This window comes from Lupinus angustifolius, chromosome LG06 (assembly GCF_001865875.1).
Source record: "Lupinus angustifolius cultivar Tanjil chromosome LG06, LupAngTanjil_v1.0, whole genome shotgun sequence".
Lineage (NCBI taxonomy): Eukaryota > Viridiplantae > Streptophyta > Magnoliopsida > Fabales > Fabaceae > Lupinus > Lupinus angustifolius.
Genome location: NC_032014.1, coordinates 19544591 through 19558589, shown reverse-complemented (window position 1 = coordinate 19558589; position 13999 = coordinate 19544591). Strand labels below are relative to the sequence as shown.

At 30.8% G+C, this 13999-nt stretch overlaps 1 protein-coding gene across 3 annotated transcripts; it reads right to left on the bottom strand.

The window, feature by feature from the left end:
* Nucleotides 1987-4468, bottom strand: LOC109350119 (protein RER1A-like). Of its 3 annotated transcripts, none has more exons than XM_019591262.1 (4): nt 3975-4468; nt 2577-2757; nt 2382-2441; nt 1987-2316 (listed from the first exon to the last, which is right to left on the bottom strand). In XM_019591262.1, the coding sequence occupies exons 1-3, from the start codon at nt 4358-4360 to the stop codon at nt 2391-2393; spliced, it is 618 nt and encodes a 205-aa protein (XP_019446807.1). In that variant the 5' UTR covers nt 4361-4468; the 3' UTR covers nt 1987-2316; nt 2382-2390. The 3 variants fall into 3 exon arrangements, with proteins under 3 accessions (XP_019446807.1, XP_019446806.1, XP_019446804.1); XM_019591261.1 differs by having other exon boundaries at nt 1987-2303; nt 3975-4466; XM_019591259.1 differs by having other exon boundaries at nt 1987-2441; nt 3975-4466.

Sequence of the window (13999 nt, the reverse complement as noted above, 5' to 3'; positions counted from 1 at the left end):
CTTATTATTAAAGAGCGTCTTGCTAACCAACTATGATATAATCTTCCAGCTACTTCAACCCGATAATTGCAAGTAATTCAATTATTTGAATATTCAGTTTTTTAAAAATAGGATTGAACAATTACTCCAAACAAATATATTCAATTGAAAATTACAATATTTACCACAATTTATTATATTTGACACTTATAGCATGTAGAATATATATTACAAATGATAGGAAAGCGGACTGACAGACACGACAAAACCTGTCAACACGCTAGTGCAAATAAATAAAATTATAGAAGAACCATATTTCTACTATTGGATGAGATCATCACTCATTTCCAATGGCAGTTTATTTGGTAACTATTGTTCCATAACCCTTGAGGTTGTGAGTCTTGCCTCTTATATCCTACACAGACTCTATGAGCAAATATAAAAATTTGAATATGTTGGCAAGAACTCGAAGCTACTTAGAATCATTGTGATAGTAAGTCAGAATTGTTGCTGATTAACCAGTCCAATAAGGAAAGACCAAGCACATTCAAGTAAAAATCTATGCTATAAGCAGGACCAGTCCTTATATATCCGAGGCAATAGCCATGTGCAGGTAAAAAGATGTGGGCCGTAAATTGATCCAAAATAAATTTTATAGACAATTTTTCATGAGAGGATGGAAATTGTGATTACAAGTTCTTACATATGCATGTCAGAATTTTACCAACAAAATTGATATTTTGGAAACTATTTAAAACTTAACCCCAAAGGTTAAACAAAGTACCAAATTATAAATTTCAAACTTCGGCAAGTCTTAAAAGTTTTAATCATTTTTCTTTATTATATGTTTGTTAAAGGAATTTAAGGTACTATACTATTATATGATTTATAAAAATAAACATTAATAAAATAAAAATAAAAATAAAAATATTTAATTAATTTTATTTTTAAAATCAGCCCTAGGCAGTCGCATGCGGCACTTTAGCTATAAGTGAATCGGTTAAGAATAATGAGATTAAGTTATTTCATTGGTGTTCTGATCTTCAAGTGGCTAAGATACACAACAAAGCTTCTCTTACAGCTAGATTTGAATAACTTAAGAGGATTAGTCATAAGAAATCTCTAGTACGAATGTTGATTCTGTATTACAGACTAATATTGTATTTATATATTACAGAAGATGGGCAGCATAAGTATAAAAACAATAATACTAATATCACTTTTTAGCTTTTCCATTCATATTAGACAAGGTAAATGCTAATGCAGTCAAGCGTAATCGTTACAATTTTCTATTATCGCCAGCTCTAAAGCCTCAAAATGAATTGGAATGGGTTGGTCAGGGATTTTTTAACAAGACACTTCACACCCAATGTGCTAAACCAATCATCAAATTCAACTGTAAGACCAATTAAAATATACCAATGGCTGGAACCTTCAATTATTTCTTAGAAAAGATAAAATCAAAATGGGACACAAACATGTAGTACATTGTGATTTTTTGATGCTACCAATGATATCTTATCACCTTTTAGCATAGAAACTAAATTAAATTCTTAACATTTTAGTCATCTTGATGATCTAACGGGTCTTTACACCACTAGACTAATTAGTGAAATGGTGGGTGGGGAGTGAAAGAATGAAACCAAAATGCAATAGCAAGAGCTTTGAGGACCTTATAGCAATGAGATGCATCATGCCTCTCCTTTCATGAGGGGGTATGAACTATGAAAATGTTCCCCACAAACGGACCCAATTGCAAAAGAAAACTCCAATGATCCAAGTATCCTTTTCATCAAATTAAAAAGGAAATCTTCACATTTTTATGAAGGATAATTGGAAAATTTGAGCTCAGTCAAAGAAAAGCAATTAGGTTACATTGTTAATACCTAAAATAAAGAGAAAAATCGTATTGTCTGGAGTTTAGGCTAATATCTAGAAAACTTCCTATGAAGGAGGGATTTGACAAAAAAGAAAACACATACACTTAAATGATAGTTCAGTGTGTCCGCATTGCAAATAAAGAAGGGGATTCATTGATTTCATTCTACACAAGCTACTTAAAGTTCTCGTTATTTGACTAAGAATTCAGCAATAAGATTCATTTGATCACCTATATAGAAACAGAAAATAACAGAAAAGGGTTTCAGGTTAAGAACGAACCATCAGAAACCCCAACATCTCCCCAAAGTTAAATCTTTTACTAGGTCCTAAAAACATCCAAGATGTCTAAACAATTGCTCAAATGGGAATTGAACATCCAATTGCCAACAAGAGACTTCAAAGCAACCTTTGTCAGCCACCACAACATCCTCAGATTGCTCCAACTGTTAAAATATACTGCAAATGATGTCACGCCACATGTGGATTTGTGACTTAAATGAAGCAAATAAAGTTCAATTAACCTGAAAATTTTAGTCCTCGGAAAGGCTTGTGCTTTCTGCCGCTCTCTTTCCATTATAACGCTAAAAGTGAGATAAACAAAATCAAAGTCTTATCATTAGCATTGATGATGTTGGCATGTTAAAAATGGGATTTGATGGACCAATACCCATACACATATATGACATCAATTTCAAATGAAGAAAAACTAAACTTACCTGTTTTCCAAATGAAAATGGTACATATTTGTATTTGATCATGTGAGATATCTGTCTCCTCATAGTAAGTGTGAATAGGACCACCCAGTAGAAGAGGAGTATTGGCCAGAACACTGGAACATCAAATGCAGTAAAGAAAGTCATCACAAATGCAATGCAAAATGCCTTCGTGATTGAGTACCTGTCCACATAGGAAAATTAAGCAGCATCAATAGAAGCAACATTTGCATGTCAATCAATACCCAAATATTTGACAATTCCTTCATGTACTGAAGCGAATATAATATTGACAAACCCTCTAATTAGTAATTTCAAAGTAGCAAAGCAAGCAGAAGTATATATCAACAACAAGCAGTCAAGCATAAGAACTATGAAGAGATTCTGTCTATTAAGATCTCTATGCAGAGCCCATCATTTTAACAATATAATGTCATGATATTTTCAGTATTTTGTACTGTGGGAACGTTAAACAGCTCATAACATGTGTGAATGAAAATCTAGATTTTGGTCAGTATAGAACTGGCACAAATTAAATCTATTTGCTCATTTCAAATGCTTATCCTCTTGGTTTCACACATGATTGAAATCTCCTTCACATTAATAACTTGATAAATAACAATTCAAACAGAGCATGATATTTAAATCACACAACTAGTCTTTTCCACATTATGCAGATTGATTTCCTATGAAGCTAATATGCTAAATATAAGGAAATTGAATTGCTTCTATTACATTTCCTCCATTCTCAAAATCTCTCTTTGGATGACTATATGGTTGAAAGTTGAAACTATGAGAAACTTCTGCACCATGAGCACAACACATAATTGTCACTCCCATTCTCAAAAACAAATCTTTAACGGAAAGAGATAAATAATGTTTTAAATGTTAGCATTATTAAAATTTATCTAATTGTTGTGGCATTTCCATCAATAATGATTTACAAATTGAAAAGTACAAAAAGAACGAGTTTTTTCCCAAATTCAAAAGTAAAGGTAGAAAAATTATGAATAATAATGACTATTGCGAAGCATTCGGGTTTCATAGATTCAGCTTCATCTGAAACACCATCATTTCCTACCTCTTGCACAACAGAAAGAGCCACCGGTTTATCTCTCCATCGAATCAAATTACCCAAATGTATGCATTCATTAGATCATGCTAAAGTTTCAATTTTCCACCTCAAACAAGCAAACCCTTAAATTACACAAAACACATAAATTCAACCAACACCTAACTCACCACACAATTCAATTCTAATCACATCCACGATTCACCAACAATAGTACAAAACCATTCTCAATTCTCAATTTGAACCATCCAATTAACAAACCCTAGAACTATAAAACAATCAATTAAGAAATTCAATCAATGAAAAAACGGAGATATTGAGATCAATACCAGAATTTAAACTCAGGGAGGCGACGAACGAAGGGGCGAAACTCATCAGAACCTCGCGTTGGAAGTGTGGGACCCTCAGAAAGTTCTAGAACTTCTGGATCCACCTGAGGGGACAAAAACCCGATCAGAAGGTTCAGGATATAGATTCCGAGTCCGTACGAAACGACGTAGAATCCTTCCACGAAGTAAACTCGGACAACGTAGATCAACGCTATTACAAAGAACCCGATCCAACGGTACAGAACGAACGGCGTCGTTTTATCCAGAAGGTGTTGGTACTGCCTCGAGACCTCGAATTTCCACCGCGTTATTGCTGCCGACGGGGATTGGTCGTCGGTGGCGGCGGAATCTGTGGCAGCGGCGGTTGCGGTGGCGGTTGCGTCCATTGGTGGGACCTACTAGCGGTTTTGAGAAGAAAATGGAAGTGGTTCTGTTAATCTGTTTCTGTGTCTTTGTTTATGGGTCGAGATTCGTCGGCTTTGTTTTTATGTTTGAAATCATTTTGGTCCGGTTCGGGTTTTGGACCGGAACCCAGTTCTTCTCCTTGGTCTTTTGTAAAGTCCACCAACCTCCACGTCAGCGGTAATAATTGTTATGTTTTTTTCTTCTTTTCTTGAACTCTATTGTTATTTAGCTCCCAAATTTTGTAAAGAAATTTAATTAATTTCTCATATGGATTATGTGATATATAGACAATAATTTTAACTAAAAAAATATTGGAACCACAAATATAATTAAATTTGTTTTGGTTTGAGACTAAAAAACATTGTTGTTTTTATGCTTATAGTTAAGACCAGATGAGTATCATTTTAGTTTCTCTAAATTTTCATATATCAGTGCCCTCATTTTAATTGTGATATTATTGTAGTAATATGATATTGATCTAGTGGTGTAATATTACATTAGATCCTTAAGGTTGATGGTTCAACTCCTCGAAATGACACTTATTGGGAAGAACAATTACGAACCTCAAAATAGACTAATTTCTTATCCAAAATGATGAGGAAATACATTGATATTACAAAAAAAAAAATAGTATGGTTGTACTACAAATTAATATAATTATTGAAAGTATTACGGCTTCTTTTACATATCCTTTAGTCCTTAAAGTTATAGAAATAGTTTAAAAAATCACTCGGTGATGCAAAAAAGCTATTTAATTTGATTAAAATAATCTCATTTAATTTATATTGAAAAAAATATTAAATTAAAATGGAGAAATAAGTGGTACTTATGAATTAGGGTGGAAAAAGAAGTAATAATAAGAAAATGGTTGAAAAATAAAATATAAATATATTTAAGTTTCTAAAACATAAAAAGGATATTTTGACTCAAATATTCTTAACAACTTATACTCGTCATTATAACATCATATTTAATGCAACAAATAAAGTAGAAAATCTAATTTATGTTTCTTGATTTCCAGGAGTGACATATAATATGAAGAAAAAAGGCGTGGAAGATTGAAATCATAATTAAAATAGGATAAATGGAACATTAAACACTCAAAGCATGTGATATTTAAATGTCTAAGATGTCCTTATTGAATATGTAACATGTTAAATGTAGGGGTAAAAGCAAGTTGAACCTAACTCACCTCATCTCAATTCAATAACGAATTGTTCAATTCTAAACTCAATTAAATTCAGTATAAACTATTTTTTAACTCCAATTCATATAGATTAAATTTTATGAACGATTCGATTTAGTTCGTTAACTCAAATTAGTTTAGCTCATATACTAAGATAATTTATTCATTTCAAAAGTATACTATGATACAATTATTAAAAGACGATATTTCAATAGATCCATTATATCTTATTAGTAATAACCACAACATAGTAGAAGTAGTTGCATTTTTCATAATGTAAGTAGTTGCATATATTAAACTTCTATGATTGTAGTTTTTGTAAGAAAAGCTTGCCTACATATTTAAAAAAAAACTCAATTTAATATAATATTATTAAGTTGACTCATGAACCAAACAATATAAACTATACTTTGGTTTAAACTTAACTCATTTATTTAATGAAGTCAATTTTTAGCTAAAGTTCATCTCCTTTAATACATGAATCAAGTTTAAGAAGTTAAATAATAAGTAGAGTTCTAAACAAATGTCAAATTGTTTCATTTCATTGCAACCATTAGTTAAGTGCACCACATAACAATTAACATTTCCCTCCACAAAATTTGAAAAACCTTTTTTTACAAGTATAAAGACAGTCAAATGGTGTCATTTCATAGATTTGTTACATAAATTTGAAGAGGAAAAACCATAATCTCTTTTGCCTTACATATATCCTTAACCCCCACCCCAATGATAGAGCTCTTTAAATTATGAGATAGAAAAACTAAATAAATCCTAATCGATTTACCTAAAATTGTGAACTAGAAACGAGTGTTTATTTGGAGTTAGGATCATCTATGTTAATAAAGAGATAAATGCTTCAGAAAATAGGGAAATGTAATTTTCAATGACATATTTGTCTATTTTATTATAATAAAATTACACTTTTATCATGAAAAATAAATTGAGAAATATGCACTTGTTTTCCGTTAATAAAGATGATGCTTGTTGGTTTATTTGACATTTTTGATGATATCGATTTCTTCTCCCTTGAAAGACGGGTGGACATCTGCTGTCCCACAATAGTGTACCACTTCATGTGCCACTAATTGTGATTGGTCAGAAAAATAATTAATTATTAAAATTTTAATTTAAATATATTTTTTCAACCAATCATAAGTTGTGGCACATGGAATGACACTCTTTGTGGGACAGCAGATGTGCTCCCTTGAAAAGACAAGACAAAATTTGGAAGCTCACTTTGCAAATGAAAACTTATGGTGGGGAACAGACAAATTCATTATCCAAGTGTAAGATAATTTGGTATATGGTGCTTCTAGAGTGGGAAACCAAGTTCCATACTCTACTTTGCATTGTAATGGTAAGAGAAGATAGGCGGTGTCCTCCAAAGAAATTGAAGGATAAGAAAAGAAAGAAAGAAATGGATAAACTAATAGTTTTATACACTGTCAGTTTATCATCTATTATATATTTTTAATCATCGTTGACTTTTAAAAAATAACACAAATGAATAGTAAATGATATACTAATTCTATATAAATCTTTATACTGATATCATATATTATACTCTAAAATTAATAGTTAAATATCTCAGTTCCAAGCTACTAAGAGCATTCATATACTAGCAACCCATTCAAGTTTCTCATTTGGATGGAAATAGATTATAAATATGAAGCATGGAATCATTTCATGTATTGAGTCAATCAAAATGCTATGTTTTATTATATTTGTTTTTAAAAAATTCTTTTATTCATTTGATAATATGGAATTGATACATCATTAGAGACAAGTAATCTCATTCCAATTGAATCCCATTAATATAATATATATTTTAAGTAAAGGAACTAATATTTTACTCTATATATGTGACTCTTAAGTTTCTTATATGTATGCTCCATGAAATAACCACCATTATATTATTATTTCACTCATTCCTCAATTTTCTCTCTACCTTTTTTAGTTATTTTTTTATTGTATTAATTGTTTAGGACCTTTCTCTATTAAAATATAATGGTCCTTATTAAGAACTCATTCAAGTTGCTACACAAAATTCGTTGTATTTTCAATATAACAGCTAAAGAATTACGGGATCACTGAAACTCTATTCCCCTTTTCTACTTCTGTAACTCTACAGCCACTGAAACAAACCCACCACCAGTAGGGATAGCAAAAAAATCCGTACATGTGGGTACCTATAGGTAAAACTCGTACGGGTATAGGTCACAAACGGATACCCACATGTATTATAAACGGATTTTTAAAAATATCTGTCGTATATACGGGCAGGTATGGGTATTATAATACCGTTGTTGCGGATACCCATTATTTATATGATTATTATATTATTTTTAATTAAAATAAAAAATATATTATTCTAACTTTCATTATATTATTATATTATGTATATTTTTTCCTTTTACTTTACTTACATATTTTATTGACTTTGGTGGTGAAACACCTACAAATATTATTACATGTGTTGAAATACATATTTTACAAAGAAAATCTATATTTTTTGTTAACGAAATTAAAACAAAAAATCACACAAATAGAAAACACCATAAATTTAGCATTTTTGTCCAATATTCAATCAAAAGGTACAAAAAATAATTAAGTTTCATCTCATTTAAAACATAATAGAATGAAAAAATTAAAAATTCATTTATAATATGGGAAACACGTAGGTACCCGTTGTAGAAATATCCACGAATACCTGCACACAAGTACCCATACGGGTACAGACATGGATGAGTAATGTTCTCCTATTTTAAAACGGGTAGCAGATAGCTACTACCTGTACCCGCCCGTGCCCGTTATCATCCCTAACCACCACGTCAATCACCACCATAGCCCTCTCCACTAGTCGCTATATTGATCCACTTATTAAGACGTTCCTCTGTATTCTTGCCAATTCTCGTGGCAATGTGCTATTGGTATATTCCATGTAGGCAAAACATTAGAAAAATGTGTATATATTGACATTGTCTCTTACATAATTTATATTTAATTATTATTGATTCTTTAAAAAAGTAACTTAAATGAATAGTAAATGATATATTAATTATGTATAATTTTTTACATTTACATAATATACATATTACACTCAATTTTAATGGTTAATATGTAAGGCATACTTTATTGTATTTATATTAAGAGTTTAATATATGTGCACTGATAGTATAAAAATTTATAGATATATAGTCAATATATTATTTATCATTCTTTTATAATACATTTATTTAAAAGGTCAATGATAACTAAGAATTAATAGTAGATAATATAATAATAGTGTAAAAAACTCATACATTATCTATGTTTTTTCTCCCTCATATTAATACTATGAAGTCCCTGAATAATTGATTCGATAGTGCAGGATTTCAAGTGGAATGACCTGATGATGAGATCCTTTTGAGTAATACTATTACAAAATGTCCTTAAATATTCATAATATTATTATATGATTAAAATATCTACTCAATAGATACCTGCTAAAATACTCGTAACAGGTACCTGTAAAAATAACTTATGGGTGAGAGCAGTTATCATGATACTCGCTCTATGGGTACCTGCTTATTTATAAATTTTATTTTTAATTAAATAATTTATATATATTACATTATTATTATTATTTTATAATTATATATTATCTAACTTTGTATTATTTTATAATGAATTTTAGTAATTGAAATATATGATAAATTTAACATGTACATAAATGTAATAATTATTTTATATGTATTGATTATTATAAAATATATAAATATATATTGGAACATTGTGGATATCCACAAATAACGGTTACCCGTGTGGATACCTATAAATAGTGCGGGTATGGGTACGAGAAATCACTATTCATGTCCGTTTCATCCTATTGTCATCCCTAAGTATTATACTTAGAGATAATTATAATTCAAAGAGACAAGTATCTCCTAGACTAATGATCAATGTAGTGGTCATGTATATGTGATATTAAGCAGGGGTGGCAAATTGATGAATTTGGATTTGGATGCTGATGGATGGATGGAAAGTCATTCATCAATTCATATATATCAATTTAAACTATATTTTAAGTTATCCAATTCATTCAATTCATCTATGACTCCATTTTCATGGATTTGGATGGATGAATATCCAATCCATTTGATTTTTATTATTAGAACTAAAAATATTATTGAAGAAAATCACTATTACAAAAATTACTATCTCAACTAAATATTTTTTAAAACCACCTTTTATAGAAACACTTATAAAATTATTTATAAAACACTTTTAAAAAACAATTTTTTAAAAAATTGATTTTTGTAGTTTTATTGAAAATTATCTTTTTCAATATTCTACGTGCATGTGATGTTTAAGGTTCTAGGTGTAAATGTTTTTACAAATACTTATAGAGTGTAATATCTATGCACTATGAGTATAAAAATTTACACATAATCACTACATTATCCACAATTCATTTGATTTTTTTTAAGAATTAATTATGATTAAATATTAAATATAAATGGTGGATGATACAGTGATAATGTATAAAAGTTATGCATTATTAGTGCATACATTTTTTTCTCATACTTATATATATATTATGTATTTAAGAATAAAAGTTTAATATTAACTACATACACATTTAATATAATTGACATCAATTTAATAAAATAAAAGTGAGAATCATGAATGAATTTGTTTGAATTTAGTTTTCTGTATTAAATGAAATTGCAAAGCAAATAAAACCATTTTTGAATTTTGGTTTTTTTGGATGGATTGGATATTCATTCAAATAGATATTCATTGGATATAATGATGAATTTGAATCCATCTATTATCAATAATATCCATTTCAATTCATTAACTCTAATGAATGAATATGGATGAATTTAATTTGGATGGATTGTAATTTATGAATAATTTTGCGATCTATAATATTAAGTGTTCACATACGCATACATTATGAGTAATGATATTAAGGTTGGCACATCATTGGAATGTTAGGTAGAAAATTATATGAGTATAACTAGAGACTCTGAGTAACAATGATGTATGTGCTTCTTTGACCCGAAGTCATTTCAGTTCCAACATGAGGAGTTATATGATTGATACAATTAAATGTTGTGTTTAGTTGAATTATAAAAAGGTTGTCATATAAGATAATCCTTGAAGTGGGATGTCAGTTATGTAGATGATATTTGTCCCCTCTTATATGACATATGTTGTTACCGTAGCTCGCAATAATTATAAATGACATGAAGTAATATTTACTGGCAAAGTTACGATCCAGGTCGTTCTTTTTAAGATGTTTTGTGGTATTGTTTAAATTGTGCAAGAAGACTATCAACCACATCATTCTCACAATAAAACAGTTCAGTTATATGTTATTCGATTTCTTACTACAATGTAAGAATTGATCTCGAACACACTCATAATATGACTATCAATGTCAATTCTCGAAATACCCACAATATGTCTACTTGTGCCAATCATTTTCACACAATCTGACTACCAATGTCAGTTCTCGAAATTCTCACAATTTGGCAGCATGTGTCAATTCTTAGTGTCATAGAAAGAAATAGAGAGAAGTTTGCTAGAAATGCGTCGGCTAAGAGTTTGAGGGAGAAAGACAAAGTTGAGTAAAAACGTACTTAACTTGGGACAAAGAATAATGAAAGGAAGATGCCTCTATTTATAACCCGAGGCTCCAACGACACCTTCATCTGATGACCTAAAAAGGTGGTAAGTCCCAAATGGCCAGATCATCCTACTGTTAGGAGTCCAACCCGGATTCTCCTCCACCACGACTGATTCTCTCCCACACTCTCTAACTTTGTACTGACCTAGTCACACAAATGCCACACATGTGTTGACTTGGTCAGCCACACGTCCAAACCCAAAGAAATAAAATAAAAATAATTTTATTTAAAAAGAATGTTGGGTCCAAGCCCTAGCCCGAACCGAGTCGGTCGAACGGTGGAGGTGGTGGTGGTGCACATGTGTGTGGATGGACTTTATTTGTGTGAGTCTTCACTCACCCACAAAACTCATTGTACCCTTGGAGCACACCCCAAGGTTGACATTTAAAGCTTATAAAGTCTTTCGGTCTTCCTCCTTTAAGCGATGTGAAACTTCAAGAATTTTTTTCATTTCAAACCTCCAAAAGTCTCCAATAATGGTCACCTTAATATACATTGGAACCACTTTAAAACCATCAATTTCCAACAATATCCATTTATAGTTATGGGCTTTTGATTAAGCGAGACTGGGAAGTGCACGGTCCATGCTCAAGTGTGCCAATATAGGATATTAAAGAGAGTTGTTAGGCATGTCCACCCAAAGATCAAGAACCATGGTTGTACTATGAGTGATATATTTTATGTAAGTCAGTAACATTCTTTTCATATAAAAAGTAATGTATTGCTACTAGTGTTAAAGTATGATTTTAATATTTGTGGATAACAAAGGCTTCTTCACACACCTATATGAATTTGAGTGGAAATGAACTACTGGTTTCTTTTCATTTTTAGCGAGTTAAAAAAGCAACAACAAAACTAGTTAATTCAAAGATTAATTGATTAACTAGAAAGTTGATCTAGTTAAATCAATTATTTGGACTTTAATTAATTAACTCGACCAGTTATCAAAAAACTCAAAATTCAGAACTTAAAAAAAGTTAGATTATATTTTTTATAATATATCATAAACAGTTTAAATTAAAGACAACAAGAAATTAAGGAAACAAAAATAAGACAACTTTAGGTAAAAAAGTAGCAGTTTCTCCTAAAAAAATTAAAATTTATTAGTTTTATGTTCAAACCCCTCTCATTGTATATAGCATTTGAAATTTATGAGTAAGCCTACTCAAGGTTAGTTTAGTGACTTTTCAAAAAAATAAAAATAATATGTTCTCTCCTTTTGGGTGAACGGTTTGAAGGTATATTTTACAAACTTTTCCTTTATTTTCACAATTACAATTTTGGTCCTTACATTAGTGTTCTCTTTTGAAAGAAAGTTTATGTTGATTATGATTATTGATGTTTCAAAAAACTATGTAGTATTTTTTGCTTGACAAACTTTATTTCCTTCATCAATCAACTCTAGTTTTTTTAATTTGTAGCTTAAATTTCCTAAAGATTACACATTTAGGTTTTTTTTTTGGGAGTTACAAGTGAAAGAAAGAAGATGGACTAAAGGGAACAAAAGGGGAGGGAGCGAGAAAGACAAGTAAATATATCCCTTATTTGGTAGTGTGAAATTTAAACAGAGGATAATGAAATATTAATGTAAACAAAAATATTATTTTATCCTTCATTTAAATAAACGTAGTGGTAAAACATAAATGATACAAGGATACAAATGTAATTAGAAAATGTTAGTAAGAGTAGTTAGATATTTTGACTTGCTTTTCTTTGAAAAACACCCCAATATGGGAGAATTGTGGAATTTAGGGTTCAGAGAGTTTCAGAGGGTTTGGAAAATTCTTCAAAACCCTCCCATCTTTTCTAGTGAACTCCCAAACAAGAGAATCCATATCTTAAGCCATCTTCTTCATTCACCCTTTAAAATAAAACTCCCAAACAAACTATTGAACACTAAACATGATGCACATGATTCTCAAGCCCCCCTGGCCAAGCAACAAAGCAAACCAGCCTCACCCACACACACCAACATCAGTCAAAAAATGACCGAGGAAATATAACCCTGACTCATAAAACTGATCGGGGAAATATGGCCCTAGTACATAGGTATGACAGAGACACAATGGCCTTGACTTTTAAACCTGGTCGAGGAAATATGGCCTTGGTGCATAGGCAGGACGAGACGCAATGACCTTGACTCGTGAAGCTGCACATGAAACTGACCGAGGAAACATGGCCTTGGCGCTTAAGCCTGACCGAGGTAGACAAGGCTTGGCGCATGGATCTGACCGAGGAAGGACGACCTTGGCGCACAAGCCTGACTCATGGCCTTGGCCGAGATAAGTTGGCCATGTGAACCAGAATCAAGTAGAAAACAAACTTTGGCCCATCATAGATTATTTGGCTGAGCACTTTGATTTATCTTAATATTTTACTTGGGCAGAATTATTAGTTAGCATTTTTAGATATTAAAGGAACAATAAAATCGATAGTTAATTAAGTTAGTTAGGAATTTTTTGGTTAACTTATTTCTTAAGCAATATAAAAGTATACTATAAATAAAGGCTTTGAAGCCTTAATCAATCAATGAAAATACGTATTATTCAATGTAATTTCATTATATGGCATCAAGAGCTTTTCTCTTAAAGTTATAGATCTCCTCCTAAAGGAACTCTTGGTCAAGAAATCTGAGCAAAGATCATCAAAGAAGTCTCTCATTTGGTCAAAATTCCTGACTAGGGAACCAAGAATTGGTTCAACCATTCAATGCATCACATACTAGAAGGAAGAACAAGACATAAGCAATGACAAAC